The sequence below is a fragment of the Coregonus clupeaformis genome, unplaced genomic scaffold (genome assembly GCF_020615455.1).
Source record: "Coregonus clupeaformis isolate EN_2021a unplaced genomic scaffold, ASM2061545v1 scaf0724, whole genome shotgun sequence".
NCBI classification, from domain to species: domain Eukaryota; kingdom Metazoa; phylum Chordata; class Actinopteri; order Salmoniformes; family Salmonidae; genus Coregonus; species Coregonus clupeaformis.
The window spans coordinates 212,220-233,285 of NW_025534179.1; the positions used below are offsets into that span (position 1 = coordinate 212,220).

A 21,066-nucleotide genomic window follows, 5' to 3' on the forward strand; every position below is an offset into this window, starting at 1 on the left:
TGTACAACAATAAAAATACCCTATATAAAAGCTACTATATCATCTAAAAGAGGTCCAGGCCTAGATACTCAATAACTAGATACAGTCCCAAAATGTTTTGCATGTCAGCAATCAAGTGTTCAAGATATAGGACTATCAAAAAGCAAATTGTAACTTGCCACATCATCATGATGATGCAAAATTCATCATATGAAGAAGAAACTAATACCAAAATATATTTTTTGAGAGGATTATTCCTTTAAGTGTCTAAAATCAACGGGATTAAGGGCAGGTGATAATAGTAGAGTGTATCAGAGAATGTCTTGTACAACGTGGCATTTACAATAATACAAAGGCCCCTAGATATCCAATACAGTGACGTGGACTCTGATTTGAGCCTCTACAGCCAGAGAGGTACAAACAGGGATCGTGAGAGGACAGGTGATAGTGTTTTAGGGATTAGAGTGTTTGTGTCGACGATGTCCTACTTGTCTCGTGGTGGTTCGCTCCGAGCGCGTGACGCCGGCATGGTGTCCAACGCTCCCTTGGCCAATACCGTTGGTGGCTGGTGCGTTCCGTCGGGCGCCGCCCCTGCGTTACCGCTAGAAGAGGGCGGGGCCTGGGACCTGGAGCGGAGTAGCTTCCTGTCCCCCGTTGGCGTCACCCCCGTGGGCGGGGCGTTCAGGCCGCCATCCAGGCTCATCTGCCTCGGCTCCGGCCCCGAAAACCATTCTCCCGATTTGGTGAGGATCTCCTGTTGCTTACGGCACAGGTTGCATACCCACATTACCTACAGGGGTGAAGGAGGAGAGGAGGAGGTTAGCGCTTATATACATGTACAGTATGCAGTAGTAGCCTATATCTACAGAGAGAAAGAGAGCAGGGTCAATTCCATTTCCAATTCCAATTTTCGTAATTGAAAAGCTAACCCTGAATTGAATGAATTGAAATGGAATTGACCCCAACCAACAGAGAAAGTATAATACTATACAATACCTTAATACTATAGTCATCTAATTCTATTTCTATGAGGTTAACATTAGAACACTCCTGGGGTTGCAGATGTTGTCATATATTCATTGCAGTCCACTTTTGAAGGAACTGTCATCTCTAGCCCATGTGCAAAACAGACTCAGTCATGAGGCAGAGAAATGTTAGTTTAGCTTGGAATCTTTTCGACAGACAACAGGTCATTGTTATACAGGCAAGGAAAGGGCAGGACTGGTGACAGAATTACAAACAGACAAGGACAGATAGAGGATCTTAGTAAGACACAAGCATCTATTAGTCAGTGTTCTGTTCTTTCTCATGGTCTATTTTAGTCTATTGACTCTGATTGAGTATTGGTGATAGCTCATCCGTCAGACAGGGGATAGAGGTTTCCTAAAATACCCTAGTATCCCACACACTATCCCCTTCCCTTCCATCCCCCAGCCTCCCCCTCTCCTTAGCCTCTTCCTACAGATTGCTGCAGATACAAAATTAAAGGCCACATGGTTGCAGATATGGAGGGAGCCAGAGTGCACCATTTCACTATGTCCATTTTCGATAGAAAACTGGGCCTAGCCTGTAGCCTGATATCCCAATATACACTGAGTATACAAAACTCTTTCCATGACATAGACTGACCAGGTGAATCCAGGTGATAGCTATGATCCCTTATTGATGTCACTTGTTAAATCCACTTCAATCAGTGTAGATGAAGGGGAGGAGACAGGTTAAAGAAGGATTTTTAAGCCTTGAGACAGTTGAGACATGGATTGTGTATGTGTGCCATTCAGAGGGTGACTGGGCAAGACAAAAGATTTAAGTGCCTTTGAACGGGGTATGGTAGTAGGTGACAGGCGCACCTGTTTGTGTGAAGAATTGCAACACTGCTGGGTTTTTCACTCTCAACAGTTTCCCGTGTGTATCAAGAATGGTCCACCACCCAAAGGACATCCAGACAACTTGACACAACTGTGGGAAGCATTGGAGTCAACATGGGACAACATCCCTGTGGAATGCTTTCGACACCTTGTAGAGTCCATGCCCCAACTAATTGAGGCTGTTCTGAGGGCAAAAAGGCTGCAACTCAATGTTCTTAATGTTTTATACACTCATTGTAGGTTACAATGCTCTCTGTGAAATATCACAGAATTTTACTTACACATTAGGATACAGCCCAAAAAATCTGTTCTATTTTGATCACAAATGTGTAATAATACTGTTACTACTAGAGAAAGTTCAACATATTCTACAAGGCTACAAATGTTTAAAAGGTGATCCAATATGAACGCAGTATCTAGTTAAACAGAGTAGGCTTGATATGGATGGGATGTTGTTACCATGGAGAAAGCAGTAGCCTGTTGCTTATGGCAGACAAGGCTGTTAATCTCCCACAGCGGATGATGGCACAGAACATTAACTGGCCAGCAAGGAAAGCCAGCTACAATATCCACCATCCACCAAAAGCTATTTATTGTTCCACAACAGGTACCAGAACAACATTTGTAATTCAATAACTTCCCTGAGCAAATGGTTACAGTATAGGCCCTGCAGAAAAGATGAGAGCTAGGAAATTGAGGACAACTATCTGAACATAACACTGTGGAAGACCATAACTTGAGAGGACAAGTCACAGATTTACAGGTGCATCTAATGACTGCTGTTCACAATAGTAAAAAAATAAAAAATAAAAAATAATAATATGAAATGGTCTACTGTTGATAAAAATCATTGGTCAACTCAAGTCAGCTATTTGACCGTCCTACAAACAACAACCCCAAATGGAACAACAGAAACATCAAAGAAAGGTTCCATACTCACATGTAGCCATGGCTACTGAAAATCGCCTCCCTCCCAACGCAAAGAAAAACAGATTTATCTCTTCTCGAGTGTATAATCCCACGGTCTAGAATAATGCTATAAATCCAAAATGGAGGGAAAGTACTATTCCTTGTATTATCGTTTAGAAGTCTTTGTTTGCATCCCAAAACACGACCTTATGGGAAACCTGCTCTTTGATGGAGGGTTGGTCGAATGGACAGTTAGTTTAGCAGTCAGCTTGCGGTTAGCTTTTTTAGCGAACCGGCGCGCATCATGCATACTCTGATTGAATCCTCTGTTTGGCTCCAGGCCACACTAATCTAAAGTAAATCAGCTGTGTGCAGCTGCGGCCCACAGCTGTTGGGCTGGACACACACTCATACAGTTGCGCTGATACACACACCTCTCTCCTCTCTCTCTCTCTCTCAGAGTAGACAGCCGCTAATCCCCTCAGCTCTTCACCATTATTCAACATTATTATCAGTAAGAACAATACCCGTCAGCCGATTTCAGATACAGCCGTGCGCAAGGCAGCTAGGCTATCCATATAATCCTTATACTCCCTCCCCTTCATTATTCAGCTGTTTGGGGATTATCATTATCAATCATTCAGAGTGCATTCTGGGAAATCCCTTTTTATCAGGCCAGGAATGTAAAGTGTATATTAGGTAGGCCTATAGTGACAGTATTAAGGCCATAATTTCAAATATTCATCTAGGGATGTGGTCAATATTTGCATGCATCTCAAAGAGGATGGTCAGAAATGTTAACATCTGAGACTCTGTAGCAAAGAACTGACGAAGCAAAAAGGTCCAGTTTAATTTCACAGTATATAGGGATCATTTCTTCTCATGGTTGAGGAGGAGGAAAGGAAATTAATCCGATGGTTAATCCTTGAATGAGATCGTATTCAAGCAGCACGCACACAAGGAAATACGGTCCACACACACGCACACACACACACACACACACACACACACACACACACTCTCCCATGCAAGTCCAGGGAAAAAGCTTTCACACACACTAACACACAGTCTTTGACACATGGCGCTCCACAGGACATGGTGAGATGAACTGGAGGTGACACCAAAGTGGGCTGCTTCTTGAGCGAGGCGTCTGATTGGCTGTTTGAGTGGTGGACCTGCCATCACACACTAACCATGCGTAAGCAGCGCGCAAGGAAGCACTTCACATATGACATGTGTCACACAATAGGGTGGGGTTCCTAACACAGACCAAAATAGGATTTTGAATGGGAATCAATTGTTTCGTCTCCACAAGGATAGTGAAATGAATGTGTGTGTGTGTGTGTGTGTCTTGAGTATGAGCAATGCCATTTCTAACGTGTTACTGTGCCAATCTCACCCTGCCTAACAGAATGCAGTTCACCATGGTAACCAAGTCATTGAGTACAGAGAGAGAGAGAGCACTGACCTCAACCCAGAGTCTCTCAGAGCATTCACAGTCAGCCCACTGACACCCCTATCAGACCAAAATTACAGTCTACTTGAACAGAGCAATACTCAATCATGCATCAAAGCCAAAGGAACTGAATAATATTAAGAAATGCTATAGATGGAAGGAAAGTAGTGTGGAAACCTACCAAAAAACAATTAGGCAACAACAAATTCAATCCCTTTTAGACAACTTCCTGGACAAAACGTTCCACTGAAATTAGTGAAAATGTAAACTAGGCAGTAGAAAACCTAAACAGTGTATTTGACCTCTCAGCTTCCCTATCAAATCAAAAAATCTCTAACAGAGAAACCGAAGAAAAGTAACAACAATGACAAATGGTTTGATGAAGAATGCAAAAACCTAAGAAAGAAATTGAGAAACCTTTCCAACCAAAAACATAGAGACCCAGAAAACCTGAGCGTACGCCTTCACTATGGTGAATCACTAAAACAATACAGAAATACACTACGGAAAAAGAAGGAACAGCATGTCAGAAATCAGCTCAATGTAATTTAAGAATCCATAGACTCTAACCACTTTGGAAAACACTCAACAAACAACAACACAAAGAGCTATCTATCCAAAACAGAGATGTATGGGTAAACCACTTCTCCAATCTTTTCTGCCCTATAACAAAGAACAAACAGCAAAAAATAAATACATGATCAAATGCATATCTTAGAATCAACTATTAAAGACTACCAGAACCCACTGGATTCTCCAATCACATTGAATGAACAACAGGACAAAATACAAACCCTCCATCCCAAAAAGGCCTGTTGTGTTGTTGGTATCCTCAATGAAATGATAAAATATACAGACCACAAATTCCAATTAGCTATACTTAAACTCATTAACATAATCCTCAGCTCTGGCATATTCCCCAATATTTGGAACCAAGGACTGATCACCCCAATCCACAAAAGTGGAGAAAAATTTGACCCCAATAACTACCGTGGGATATGCGTCAACAGCAACCTTGAGAAAATCCTCTGCATTATCATTAACAGCAGACTTGTACATCTCCTCAGTGAAAACAATGTACTGAGCAAATGTCAAATTGGTTTTTTACCAAATGACCATATGACAGATCACGTATTCACCCTGCACACCCTAATTGACAAACAAACAAACCCAAACAAAGGCAACATGCTTTGTTGATTTCAAAAAAGCATTTGACTCAATTTGGCATGAGGGTCTGCTATACAAATTGATGGAAATTGGGAAAAACATACGACATTATAAAATCCATGTACACAAACAACAAGTGTGCGGTTAAAATTGGCAAAAAAACACACACATTTCTTTCCACAGGGCTGTGGGGTGAGACAGGGATGCAGTTTAAGCCCCACCCTCTTCAACATATATATCAACAAATTGGTGAGGGCACTAGAACAGTCTGCAGCACCCGGCCTCACCCTACTAGAATCTGAAGTCAAATGTCTACTGTTTGCTGATGATCTGGTGCTTCTGTCACCAACCAACGAGGGCCTACTGTAGCACCTAGATCTTCTGCACATATTCTGTCAGACCTGGGCCCTGACAGTATATCTCAGTAAGACAAAAATAATGGTGTTCCAAAAAAGGTCCAGTTGCCAGGACCACAAATACAAATTCCATCTAGACACCGTTGCCCTAGAGCACACAAAAAACGATACATACCTCGGCCTAAACATCAGCGCCACAGGTAACTTCCACAAAGCTGTGAACGATTTGAGAGACAAGGCAAGAAGGGCCTTCTATGCCATCAAAAGGAACATAAAATTCGACATACCAATTAGGATCTGGCTAAAAATACTTGAATCAGTTATAGAACCGATTGCCCTTTATGGATGTGAGGTCTGGGGTCCGCTCACCAACAAAGAATTCACAAAATGGGACAAACAACAAATTGAGACTCTGCATTCAGAATTCTGCAGAAATATCCTCTGTGTACAACAAAAACACCAAATAATGCATGCAGAGCAGAATTAGGCCGATACCCGCTAATTATCAAAATCCAGAAAAGAGCCGTTAAATTCTATAACCACTTAAAAGGAAGCGATTCCCAAACCTTCCATAACAAAGCCATCACCTACAGAGAGATTAACTTGGAGAAGCAAGCTGGTCCTGGGGCTCTGTTCACAAACACAAACAGACCCCACAGAGCCCAAGGACAACAACACATTTAGACCCAACCAAATCATGAGAAAACAAAAAGAGAATTACTTGACACATTGGAAAGAATTAACAAAAAAACAGAGCGAACTAGAAAGCTTCTTGGCCCTAAACAGAGAGTACACAGTGGCAGAATACCTGACCACTGTGACTGACCCAAACTTAAGGAAAGCTTTGACTATGTACAGACACAGTGAGCATAGCCTTGCTATTGAGAAAGGCTGTCATAGGCAGAACTGTCTCTCAAGAGAAGACAGGCTATGTGCACACTGCCCACAAAATGAGGTGGAAACTGAGCTGCACTTCCTAACCTCATGCCAAATGTATGACCATATTAGAGACACATATTTCCCTCAGATTACACAGATCAACAAATAATTAGAAAACAAACCCAATTTTGATAAACTCCCATATCTACTGGGTGAAATACCACAGTGTGCAATCACAGCAGCAATATTTGTGACCTGTTGCCACAAGAAAAGTGCAACCAGTGAAGAACAAAAACCATTGTAAATACAACCCATATTTATGATTATTTATTTTCCCATTTGTACACATTGTTACAACACTGTATGTACAGTGGGGAGAACAAGTATTTGATACACTGCCGATTTTGCAGGTTTTCCTACTTACAAAGCATGTAGAGGTCTGTAATTTTTATCATAGGTACACTTCAACTGTGAGAGACGGAATCTAAAACAGAAATCCAGAAAATCACATTGTATGATTTTTAAGTAATTAATTTGCATTTTATTGCATGACATAAGTATTTGATCACCTACCAACCAGTAAGAATTCCGGCTCTCACAGACCTGTTAGTTTTTCTTTAAGAAGCCCTCCTGTTCTCCACTCATTACCTGTATTAACTGCACCTGTTTGAACTCGTTACCTGTATAAAAGACACCTGTCCACACACTCAATCAAACAGACTCCAACCTCTCCACAATGGCCAAGACCAGAGAGATGTGTAAGGATATCAGGGATAAAATTGTAGACCTGCACAAGGCTGGGATGGGCTACAGGACAATAGGCAAGCAGCTTGGTCAGAAGGCAACAACTGTTGGCGCAATTATTAGAAAATGGAAGAAGTTCAAGATGACGGTCAATCACCCTCGGTCTGGGGCTCCATGCAAGATCTCACCTTGTGGGGCATCAATGGTCATGAGGAAGGTGACGGATCAGCCCAGAACTACACGGCAGGACCTGGTCAATGACCTGAAGAGAGCTAGGACCACAGTCTCAAAGAAAACCATTAGTAACACACTACGCCGTCATGGATTAAAATCCTGCAGCGCACGCAAGGTCCCCCTGCTCAAGCCAGCGCATGTCCAGGCCCGTCTGAAGTTTGCCAATGACCATCTGGATGATCCAGAGGAGGAATGGGAGAAGGTCATGTGGTCTGATGAGACAAAAATATAGCTTTTGGTCTAAACTCCACTCGCTGTGTTTGGAGGAAGAAGAAGGATGAGTACAACCCCAAGAACACCATCCCAACCGTGACGCATGGAGGTGGAAACATCATTCTTTGGGGATGCTTTTCTGCAAAGGGGACAGGACGACTGCACCGTATTGAGGGGAGGATGGATGGGGCCATGTACCGCGAGATCTTGGCCAACAACCTCCTTCCCTCAGTAAGAGCATTGAAGATGGGTCGTGGCTGGGTCTTCCAGTATGACAACGACACGAAACACACAGCCAGGGCAACTAAGGAGTGGCTCCGTAGAAGCATATCAAGGTCCTGGAGTGGCCTAGCCAGTCTCCAGACCTGAACCCAATAGAAAATCTTTGTTGGGAGCTGAAAGTCCGTATTGCCCTGCGACAGCCCCGAAACCTGAAGGATCTGGAGAAGGTCTGTAAAGAGGAGTGGGCCAAAATCCCTGCTGCAGTGTGTGCAAACCTGGTCAAGACCTACAGGAAACGTATGATCTCTGTAATTGCAAACAAAGGTTTATGTACCAAATATTAAGTTCTGCTTTTCTGATGTATCAAATACTTATGTCATGCAATAAAATGCAAATTAATTACTTAAAAATCATACAATGTGATTTTCTGGATTTTTGTTTTAGATTCCGTCTCTCACAGTTGAAGTGTACCTATGATAAAAATTACAGACCTCTACATGCTTTGTAAGTAGGAAAACCTGCAAAATCGGCAGTGTATCAAATACTTGTTCTCCCACGGTATATACTTAATATAACATTTGAAATGTCTTTATTCTTTTGGAACTTCTGAGTGTAATGTTTACTGTTAATTTGTATATGTTAACATATGTTTCCCATGCCAATAAAGCCCTTAAATTAAATTGAGAGAGAGAGAGAGAGAGAGAGAGAGAGAGAGAGAGAGAGAGAGAGAGAGAGAGAGAGAGAGAGAGAGAGAGAGAGAGGATAGTGACACAGAGAGATAAAGAGATTCTACTAACAATGCCAAGACTGGGAACAACAAGTTAGTGGGCAGCTAAAAGAACTGTGTGGCCTCCTATGAGCTCTCTGTGACATCATCATAGATCATCATCCTCAAACAAACCAAAGACCCTCACATGGGCTACAAGACTAACCTAAATCTCAACACATATCTATCCAGTCACACCTATAGCCAAATTAACTAGTCACAAAAGAACTAGACAACAAACGACAGGTATAAATAATGTTTATGACAGTGTTAAACCATGTCAGTGGCAGGCACTGTCAAAAAAGTTTGACTGAAAAAGACAAACCGTAAAACCCAAAACACAACATTTAACCAACGTTACAACAACCTCAATCCCACACATTCTGCGTTGCCTAACAACCCACCACCTTCCTCGTACCAGCAACCCACCTGACGAGGCAGACCGACTTGACAGATCACACACACTGTCCACTCTAAAGGTATCTAAAAGTAAAGAAACTGTTGTGAATTTAATATAATATCTCTTTTTCTAAAGGCACACCTCCGTCCGTGTGTTACATGATCTAAAACCTACGCAGAGGAGAGAATAGCACATAAACAATATCAAAATGTAGGCCACTAAAACCTGGCTGTGTTCTGTGTGGGGAGGAAACACACACACACACACACACGTACACACACACAGACAGAATAATCCTGAGCTGGAATGATTGGGCCCTATGTTCCTGGATTGTGTGACGGATATTGGAGTGGGACTCAGCAATCATGTGCAGTGTGTGTGTGTGTGTGTGTGTGTGTGTGTGTGTGTGTGCAGGCCTGCATGAGTATAGGTGAGCATTCATGTTCATTGGGCATTGTTAGGAACTCCACCCTATTGTGTGACACATGTAATATGTGAAGTGCTTCCTTGCTTGCTACTTAAGCATGGTTAGTGTGTGATGGCAGGGCCACCGCTCAGACAGCCAATCAGACGCCGTGCTCAAGAAGCAGCCCACTGTGGTGTCACCTGCAGTTCATCGCACCGCGTCCTGTGGAGCGCCATGTGTCAAAGACACTGTGTGTGTGTTGGTGTGTGTGAAAGCTTTTTCCCTGGATGTGCATGGGAGAGTGTTTGTGTGTGTGTGTGTGCCTATCTTGAATATGAGCAATGCCATTTCTTACGTGTAACTGCACAATCTCACCCTGCCTAACAGAATGCAGTTCACCATGGTAACCAAGTCATTGAGTACAGAGAGAGAGAGAGAGCGAGAGGAGAGAGAGAGAGAGAGAGAGAGAGCAGAGAGAGAGAGAGAGAGAGAGAGAGAGAGAGAGAGAGAGAGAGAGAGAGAGAGAGAGAACAACAAAAGGAGAAGACAATAAACGACAGGTCTTAAGTCATGTTTATGACAGTTTTAAACCATGACAGTGGCAGGCACTGTCAAAAAAGTTTGACTGAAAAAGACAAACAGCAAAAACCAAAATACAACGTTTAACCAACGTTACAACAACCTCAAACCCACACAACCTGCGTTGCCTAACAACCCACCACCTTCCTCGTACCAGCAACCCACCTGACGAGGCAGACCGACTTGATAATGGCGACATCTTACAACCATCATTCATCAACACGCTCCTTTCTACCCCTTCATCATCTGCATCTCCCACACTCTATCCATCCGTTTCTGTTGCCAAAACAGGGGAGGTGGGGATAGAGACAGCAACAGCGGCGGGAGTGGCGGGAATAGCTGGGAATTCTGTAAACGTCGGCTTTTTCCTTAACTGGGTGGAATAGATGGAGGCCAGGGGGGGTGGAATGGAGAGGAAAGTGTTCAGTGAGCGCGCTCAGTACAGCCTCCAATGACAGATTGACATATGGGGCGGCAGCGGTGCCGGGTAGAAAACGACCATCTGTCAGGGAATGGTAAATCATACAGACGAGGAAGAAAGACGACCACAAAACACGATAATGCTCCATTTGTGTTAATAAGGCTGTAGATCAACTAGGAATAGGTCTTGGCTTCCTTCTGCAGCCGATCCCCGTAAACTACAAGACAGTTCAGTGTTAGACTGAATGGCATTCTACCCGATAGAAGCCAATACTGCTAAGAACACAACAGAAACCCTTCTAGTATTATTATCCCATAGTGTTTGTAGAGGCCTTTCTGTAACCCCAAACTGATCCTGGAACTGTTCACTAATACAGTTACTGTTACCGCTATTGTTGTTTTATAAAAGGCATTACAGTAATGTTTTATGGCAGACCACTGGGTTAGTCATCCAATGCTGAGAAACCTGACAGAGTGCATTCCCTTCCTGTAAAAAGTGCAGTGTCGGCTCGATGCAGTGTGGGAGTGGGAGAGTTGGTGTATGTGTATGTCCAGTGTGAATGCGTGTGTCTGTGCGTGCTTCTGGTTTGTCCAAGCAGTAAAGAGGTGTTTGTGTCTGTGTATACATTTGTGTATGTGTGTCTCCACTACAGAGAGAGGAGACAGATTCTCTCTCTCTCTCTCTCTCTCTCTCTCTCTCTCTCTCTCTCTCTCTCTCTCTCTCTCTCTCTCTCTCTCTCTCTCTCTCTCTCTCTCTCTCTCTCTCTCTCTCTCTCTCTCTCTCTCTCTCTCTCTCTCTCTCTCTGAGATGACATTAAACACACATAAACAAATACTCTGCAATTAATACTGACCCTTATTTACACTATAAAATATACATTATTCAAATATTTATGTTCCTTGAGGCGTCAACTGAAGAAATTGTGGAGGTTAACCAAACAGTGTCTCTGAGAATGAGTCATATCTACCACAATTGAATTGAATACCCATTGGAAACAGACAACCCACACACTGCAGTTAATTAACACAGAAAAAAATACACACACACATACACACACATAGAGTCTAAGACAGGGACAAACCCTGGGGCTTTGATTTAAAGGCTTGGCATGTACTGTGACAGTGACAGTGTATAAGTCTGTCAGCTGAGGTGTGGAAGTCTTGATATTGACGAAGACCACACTGACAGATGCTGACAGTGAGAGGCGAGGGGCTATGAGGGACTAGGAATGGGGTCCTAGCCTCCACCCTCCACCCCTGACCCCAGTCCACTGTCTTAAGCAGCCTCAGGTTCCAATCCAAAGGCTTGCATCCTTTCCCTCTGCCCCTGTTGACTTCCCCTCAGATCCGAATCTGAAAAGATAGGACGGTTGTGAGCAAAACTGTGCTTTAAAAGCTCCAATCGAGCAAGGATTTTGGTTGTTTTCTCCTTACTTGGAGTGGACAAGTGCAGAGGGGAAGGTGGCAAGTGTACAGATTGGAACTCAGCCTCGGCCTCCCCTCCCGTCTCCCTGTGGCAGGGGCTGGTCTGTATGGACTCATCACAGACAGGCAGGTAAAGCATGCACGGGCATGAGTGTGCACATTCACTCTGCAGTCACATCAAGGGTCTAATGGTAAGATAAGGTGCTTCTGCGTGCCAACTAACACTCTATACCCTTGAACCCCATTTTCCCCTATCTTGTACAGTATATTATACCCAGTTCCCCCTGGCACAGCCATGCCCACAGCCATAGGGAGAGGAGTTGTGTAAGGGGGGGTGCCCATCCAGGGGTGTCTAGGGATGCCCACCCAGACAGCCAGGCATGGCTCATGCTCGCCCGCTTCCCAAATTGCAGCTGAAGTGTGACATCAAAGAACTACAGTTATAGTGACCCCCCCATGCAGAAACTCCATTACCCAGCAGGCCTTACCCTGTCCTTCACTATGAGACACTTTGCAAGAGGAGGAGACAGACAATGGACGCAGAATTAGTCAACGTTTTTACCCAGATATCCTTACTGAAGATAAAATAGTCTCTAGTACTGCATTACCAATGTCCATATTAGTGTGGACTGGACTACAGGCAGATATGCTTGGGGAAGTCCATGGTAAAATACCATAGTGATAGATAGAGATAGTATCTAACTGTATTTATTTCTACTCAAGGCAAAAGGGTCCCTATGACTGTATCTGCCAAAGCCCAGAGTCTGGAATCTGGACTACAGACAGATACAGTATGCATGTGGAAGTCCAAGGATAAAGGCTAGCCTTTTAGTATTAGAGAAAAGCTAGCATGAACTGAACTGTCAGGGAATCATTCTGTTCGGTTTAAGTCATTAATCCATAGGTGGATTTGTACGCTTTGGCCGCGTTCCAATCCGATAACTTACTCCCTTCCCTTCAGCCTTTGTGGACTCTCCCTTCTTGGATTTGTGTGAGCTAGGTTTGAGCAACAAAAGGAATATACCTCCACCTTGCCAACAGCAAAAAGGCTTGGCATAGGACTACAGTAGTTTATGCCATATCCCTCACACAAATCCAGTCCACTTAAAAGGGGAAGTCTACAGTGCAGGAGGCTAGGGGGTCAAGGTTTTTGGATTGGAACAGCCATTGGGGGATTTTCAAGGGGACACATAGGTTATATTCACAGTACAGTAGAGAGCACAGAAAAGATGCTAACCACTTTGTCCTCCTGTAGTGGCATGCAGTCCAGGTAGCAGTGAGAAAGTGAAAAGGAAGTGAGGGAGTGGAGGAAGCAGAGGGGAGGATAGAGAGATGCAGTGGAGGAGTGGACAGAGAAAGAGAGAAAGAGGTCAAAGATAGGTTCATGAAACATGAGGAGGGAGGGAAGAAAAAGGGAAAGAGGAAAAAGGAAGAAAGGAGTGAGGGAATGGTGTAAACGTTTGTTAATACACATGAGCAAAATCCACAATACACACTTTTAATACACAGTCTATTCAGTGATACAACCTGTAAGAGGTGCAACAGTGGTGAAACACAGAGCGAGTATGACAGCAAACGTGCGTGACGCGACATATCAGTCATGTGACGTTGGCATGACACATGACCTTTGTGTCACAGTGTCATGCAGGAACAGGAAATGGGGACAAGAAGAGCAACATGATACATCATCTTACACAATCCTATATACAACTTCCTGTCTAGCTTACAATTAAGCAATAATGCACGAGGCGGTGTGGTATATTGGCCATATACCACAAACCCCCACGGTGCATTATTGCTATTATAAACTGATTACCAACGTAATTAGAGCAGTAAAAATAAATGTTTTGTCATACCCGTGGTATACGGTCTGATATACCCCAGCTGCCAGCCAATCAGCATTCAGGGCTCGAACCACCCAGTTTATAATACAATATATACTGTACGTCTACTTCCTTTCAATACCTGCTGTTTGGAGGCTATTACAGATACAGATATGTGACTTTTATAACACAGCATGACTATGAGGACAGGCTGGGGAGAAGGGAGAGGTTTAGTGATACGAAAATGAGTGGGTGGCACAGATTTTGTCGGGCATCACAATGTAACTGTAATGCCTTCTGCAGGACAATGCTGTGTACTGCATCGTGTCGCTGTGTCTATTTTGGGAATGTGATTATTCAGCACAGGGTGAATCACGGTTTATCAGGACAATATCAATTTTGAATCAAATGTCAACGTTTTTGAACTACAATGCACAAGCAGCACCTGCACTAAATGACCAAAAGTATGTGGACACCTGCTCGTCGAACATCTCATTCCAAAATCATGTGCATTAATATGGAGTTGGTCCCCACCTTTGCTGCTATAACAGCATCCACTCTTCTGGGAAGGCTTTCCACTAGATGTTGGAACATTGCTGCAGGGACTTGCTCCCATTCAGCCACAAGAGCATTAGTGAAGTCGGGCACTAATGTTGGGCGATTAGGACTGGCTCGCAGTCGGCGTTCCAATTCATTCCAAAGGTGTTCGAAGGGGTTGAGATCAGGGCTCTGTGCAGGCCAGTCAAGTTCTTCCAAACCGATCTCGACAACCCATTTCTGTATGGACCTCGCTTTGTGCACGGGGGCATTGTCATGCTGAAACAGGAAAGGGCCTTCTCCAAACTGTTGCCACAAAGTTGGAAGCACAGAATCATCTAGTATGCTGTAGTGTTAAGATTCCCCTTCACTGGAACTAAGGGGCCTAGCCTTAACCATGAAAAAAAGCCCCAGACCATTATTCCTCCTCCACCAAACTTTACAGTTTGCACTATGCATTGGGGCAGGTAGCGTATTCCTGGCATCCGCCAAACCCAGATGGCGGCGAGCTTTACAGCTCCCGACGAACAGTTATTGTGCTGACGTTGCTTCCAGAGGCAGTTTGGAACTCGGTAGTGAGTGTTGCAACCGACGCGCTGCACGCTCCAGTACTCGGTGGTCCCATTCTGTGAGCTTGTGTGGCCTACCACTTCGTGGCTGAGACGTTGTTGCTCCTAGACGTTTCCACTTTACAATAACAGAAGTTACAGTTGACCGTGGAAGCTCTAGCAGGGCAGAAATTTGACGAACTGACTTGTTGGAAAGGTGGCATCCTATGACGGTGCCACATTGAAAGTCAATAAGCTCTTAATTAAGGCCATTCTACAGCCAATGTTTGTCTACGGAGATTGCACGGCTGTGTGCTCGATTTTATACACCTGTCAGCAACGGGTGTGGCTGAAATAGCAGAATCCACTAATTTGAAGGGGTGTCCACATACTTTTGTATATATAGTGTATCTTCCTTATAACTTACTGAACATCAGTCCTGTAGAACCAATTTATAGTTTGATAGATTCATATAATTTTGACTCGCAGGGCTGGGAAAATACATTAAAGCTACCGCTAACTTAAAAATGCTCTCTGGGATCTTAATCACAACAAATTCGTAACATATTGCATGAATTGGATTTGTAACATATCACACAAATTGCTAAATTCGTATGATATCATACGAATTGCAAGATTCATAACATATCACACGAAATGGATGATGTAGTACACAATTGGATGACTTAGTACACAATTGGATGACGTAGTACACAAAAAACGGGGACCCGTTTTGGCTCGTGAGTACCACTTTCAAAACTACTGGCTGAAATTATACAAAGGTTTGAGAGCGCATCTTTAAGTAATGCAAAGAGTGGCCCTTTTTGACATGAGTTACACCAACTGAAATAATGTAAGGAAACTTGCTTAGTATCCGCCCTGTCAAACAAATGTATATTTTGATAGACTCAGCACTGGAGAGATGCATGAAGTGCTGCTCATACAAAGAGTGGGCTTGTATTTGACGTGAGGTACACCGACGTGTTGTACTAAACCGGCAAACATGAATAGGGGGAAGAGTTTTATGTAATAAAACAAAGTTTACAATTTCAACTAATCCTGTTATTCTGCTTGACTGGAGATAGAGGGAGAGAGGGGAGAGTAGGATGGGGGATCCAGGAAGGAAGTACCATTTGAGAGAGTGCCGGTCAGAACACATCTCTCCAGTCTACACTGTCTACACACATAAGTTGTAATACACACATAAGACTACAGCCTACACAACATTACCCTTACACACATAAGATTACAGCCTACACAAAATTACCCTTACACACATAATAGAGTACAGCCTACACAAAAATACCCATAAATACACCATAAAAACTGACTCACACACTGATACACAGACACACACACACTAATACTGACTCAAACCTACACAGAAATCCTAACTAATTCTGACTTTTCTCTGCCCAGTGAGAGACGTTACTTCAAAATACCTTTGAAATAAACTGCAATAAGGCTCAAACTAATTCTGGGCATACTTTACTATTGATTTGAGTTCGTAGCCTATTGTTTCACTATAGTATTAGTTCCATATTGATGGCATTTCTAATAGAGTCAGCACTACTAGTGGTCGGTAATCATTATCCATAATCCACATTAAATGCAATTATTAATTTCATGGAATTATCCCATAATAAGTCCACAGCCTGGGCCAAAGCTTGATCCTGTGTCCAGGTCTGCTCCCTGTGTGAGTCTAGGTTCCAGCTGGGCCTAGCGGATCTGGGACAGATTGGTGCCCAGCAGGCCCAGGGACAAGGGCCCACAGTCAGGTAAGATACCCAGGAGGGGGCCTCTCTCTTGGGCTGGACAGGAGATGGAGAGGGGCCCAGATGGCATGGGGTGGAGCGGGACTTGGGCTTAAAATAACGCCCACATGTGGTGAGTATGGAAGCCACCGCATGTCATACTGCACGCTTCCTCTGGCACTGGGGAACTAGAATTACTATGTAAACTAGAATCAAAGCTGTTTCATTCACAAGGTTCTGGCTCTAGGGAGTGTGACTGTCTTATTTACAGGGATATTGAGCGGAACTGCAGTGTATGTGCCGATACTGTAAATGCTGAATGGGGATTCTGGTCGGCAGCTTTGTCCATTCTGTATAAAGCACTAAATGTTAGGTACTACTAGGGTTACTATTACAGGGTCGCTATTTTGCTAAACTGTGACACACCTGAGGATGGATTGAAGCTCCAACAACAACTCCAATACACTTTGACCAACCAAAGTGTGACAGAGCCCCAGCCGCCAACACAGACAACATAAAAGCAGCCATCTTGACAAAACAAATGAACGAAGGGAAGGGATGAGGGGGGGTAATGAAGATGGAGGGAAGGGGTGGAGGAAGGAGAAGAGGTGGAGGCTTTTAATGGTTTCTCACGTTGTTGGAGCGCAGGGAGACGCGTCCGCCGCAGCGGGCACAGAATTTGGTCTGGCAGTAGGAGCAGTGGTGTCCGCAGCCATCGGCGAACTTGGTCTTGCGGCAGATGCCGCAGGTGGGGGCGTCGTCCTTGTGCTGGCCCTGCTGCTGGCGCCGCGTCTCCACGCCGATGCGACGCACCTGCTCCTTATAACTTTCAAACTGCTGGTGCAGCGTCCTGAGAGAGGGAGGGAGGGAGGGAGGAGGAGGAGAGAGAGGAGGAGAGAAGTTATTCATATGTTTATTATGTTTTCATTGAGAGAGAGAGAGAGAGAGAGAGAGAGAAAGGAGCAACAGACAGAGACAGACAGACAGACAGACAGACAGACAGACAGAGAGAGAGAAGAGAGAGAGAGAGAGAGAGAGAGAGAGAGAGAGAGAGAGAGAGAGAGAGAGAGAGAGAGAGAGAGAGACAGACAGACAGACAGACGACAGACAGACAGCAGACGACAGACAGTCATACGGACAGACAGACAGACAGACAGACAGACAGACAGACAGACAGACAGACAGAGAGAGAGAGAGAGAGAGAGACAGAGAGAGAGAGAGAGAGAGAGAGAGAGAGAGAGAGAGAGAGACAGAGAGAGAGAGAGAGAGAGAGAGAGAGAGAGAGAGAGAGAGAGAGTAAAAGACATGGAGAGAGAAATGTGAAATTATATTAGGGAGACAAAAAGGAAGAAAAAGTAATCAAGTTGTCACAGCTAAAATGGAAATATGCAATGACCTTATGCACATAAAAGTTTTTCACAGCTGGGCAGATAATAATGATGGTGAATACGTTAGATTTAGTTATGCTAGCTATCAACAACCACTCGTTTCAATAACATGTTCTGAAAGTGTCGTTTCAATAACATGTTCTGAAAGTGTGGATGACTATATTACTTAAGTTTGCAGGGAAACAGTCAGGAACCAATTAAAACACCAGATGAAAGGTGTCTATCCATCTGTGAATAAATCACACCATAAAAAACTCAAACTCGAGACTCCTCACTCTTTCCCCCCCTCTCGGCCTCTGCTTTCCCAGGAACCAAAATAACGCATTTCAGAATTGCAAATCAGTCCGTGTGAAAACTGAAAACCCTTCCCACATTTCCCTCCCAAAAGTATTGTCAAAGGACATTAGCATATGAGTTCGCTCATTTACGGGACCCAGCCAGTCTATTTAATTGGTGTGTGTTTGTGTTTGTGTGTTTGTGTGTGCCTGCCTGCGTGCGTGTGTGTCATGTTCGCATGTGTGTGTGAGAGAGAGAGACCTGATAACTTAATTGACAGTAACACTAATGAGACTGGTCCTGACCTGTCCTCAGTAAAGCCAGAGGACAAAGGTGTCTGTCTAGTCAAGCCATTAAAGACTTCCCTGACACCTGGCATAATTAATTTCTGACTGACAAGGGAAGACAGGATGTACCCCAAAACACCATAACAATTTTCTGGAGGGAATATGCCAGTACATGACTCGATTTACTGTATTCCAGGTGCCTGCCCTCTTCAGATAACAAAATCCGGACATTTTCCAAACCAAATGAATGCTAACTGAGACGTTTACATAATTGAGAGTGTTTACCCAACTGAGACTGACATATCACAATAATATTGCAATCTTATGATAATATGTCATATTATGAATATACGAGTGAATAAGACAAGTCACCTGTTTTTGCGGAATACAGCCATGTCCTTGTTTGTGTATAGTCAATGACCTCAGAGTGTGTAACAGACGTCAACAAAACTGGGTCGTAGAAATCGTTGAACATTTAACGGTCTTCCACCATGTTCTGCTCATAGCATCCAAGAAAGGAAGCGTTATAAGTCGCCAGAAAGACTATTTAGATAAGACTTTTCATACCCCCAAAATGGCTATTTAGCTTTTCTCAAAATGGCTTCGAAATGACTGAATAGAAGTTTCTGGAAAGATCCCTTATTCATCCACAGGAAGACTCTTCAGAAAACTCCAAAACAACTCTTTACATATCACACATAAAGCCTCTTCATAGGTCCAAAGAATGACACTGAAAGTCCCCAGAAAGACTTCAGAAAGTCTCCTGAAAGACCGTAGAAGTAGCAGGTAAGTATAGTTAATGCTACGCCTCCCTGTCTACAGTCCTCATGCCTAGCAGACATACAGCAGACTGCGGCCCAGGGGAGCTGGAACAGGGAAATGACTTGGGACGTTCTTGGCTTGCCAGGTGACATCACACATCGAGATTAAGCCATGACGTGAATGTCAAGGTGACAATGACGTTACCCAAGACTGGATATAGGCCAGAGAGGTGACAATACACACAAAGGTTGGCCAGGTGATACCACAGAGATTATGCCATGACGTGAACATCTACCTAAGGCTGCTATGACCACCTTCAAGGTGATGTTGCTGCTACATAAGACTGCTATGACCACCTTCAAGGTGATGTTGATGCTACATAAGGCTGCTATGACCACTACAAAGTCACTCTTCAAAGTTAAGGATTTAAAGGTCATCAAGTTTGAATGATATGAGAAACTACACATTAATGTGTTTCAGAACAGTTTGCTTTGTACATTTCTTAATGTACCAATCTATTTTTAAGTTCAAAAGCTGTGTGAAGGACTGTTTGAAGGTTGTTCTCAACATATTATAACCTTGAGGCTCTACATCAAAGCATCAATGGAATCGAAACTCATTGAAATCCTCAAATCAATCAGCATCTGTGATATATGAAATATGATCCATTGTTGTCATCATTTCACATTGAGACATATGTACAGTTGGTGATGCTCAAGTCAACGATGCTCTCTATCTACATGACAAACTAGGAAGTAAAGCGAAGTGAGCGATGTCATTGGTCGGCAGTGGCACTGAATGACCTCTGACCCTTGAGTGGAATCTGTCAGACCAATCGAAGTCCAGCGCTTGAGTCAACAACCGGCGCCATGGGAACAGTTGTCAAAAACAGAGAGTGCATGGCCTGTAGTCATGGAAACACTGCCGCGTCAACACCCTGGTGTCAGGGTGTGTCAGGGAACCAGCTGTTAGTGTTCTTACAGAGGACAGTACATCCAACTAGGCTTTATCTGACTAGGGGATTGATCTTTCTCTAAAAGGCAGGGGTTAGCGTCCGGGTCAATTTAGGGAAAAAACAGATTTACTTTTATCTGTCAGGGGGAAATGAACATTACATAATAAACACTGAAGTTATATCAAAATGTGAATTGACTTGACAATTCCAAACCACACCACCCAGACTCTGTTTGGAAAGCAATGTGCATGCATGGTCCCCTGAAGCACTGAATTAATTAAAGAAAACTACTATTTGAGTACGAACCATAAATAAATGAAATTGTTTCTGAAGCATAAACTGGAGCACATGGTAGGCATTCAGTGAAGGAGTGAAGTTACACAGAAAGCAGTATTTGTGAACAGCTGTGAACGCCAGGCATGCTGTCGATGACACGTCTCTCCATGGTGGAGAGCAGACTCACCCATGAACACACAGTAGAGTCAGCCTGGCCAAGGGAAAGGAGGACAAGGAGACATGGTGAGCAGGCCAGGAGAGGGGCCGTGCAATATGGTCGCCGTGATGGGGGGAATAGAGGACAGGAATGTGCTTGCACATTGCTTCAGAAACAATGGCTGCATCCCAATTATCCACCCTTATCTGGAAGCGTGAACTTGCACACTTTGTCACATGGACTTCACTTAACAATGGTGAAACTCCCTCCAGCCAATCAT

The 21,066-nt window shown here is 43.8% G+C and overlaps 1 protein-coding gene across 1 annotated transcript in view; it reads right to left on the bottom strand.

Annotated features, from left to right (window-relative positions):
- Positions 1-21,066, bottom strand: part of LOC121533097 (regulating synaptic membrane exocytosis protein 1-like) — a 78,026-nt gene that overhangs the window by 36,302 nt on the left and 20,658 nt on the right. The window contains 3 exon segments of the mRNA XM_045216495.1: positions 468-769; positions 13,261-13,272; positions 17,319-17,535. Of these exon segments, the coding sequence (XP_045072430.1) occupies positions 468-769; positions 13,261-13,272; positions 17,319-17,535 (531 nt within the window).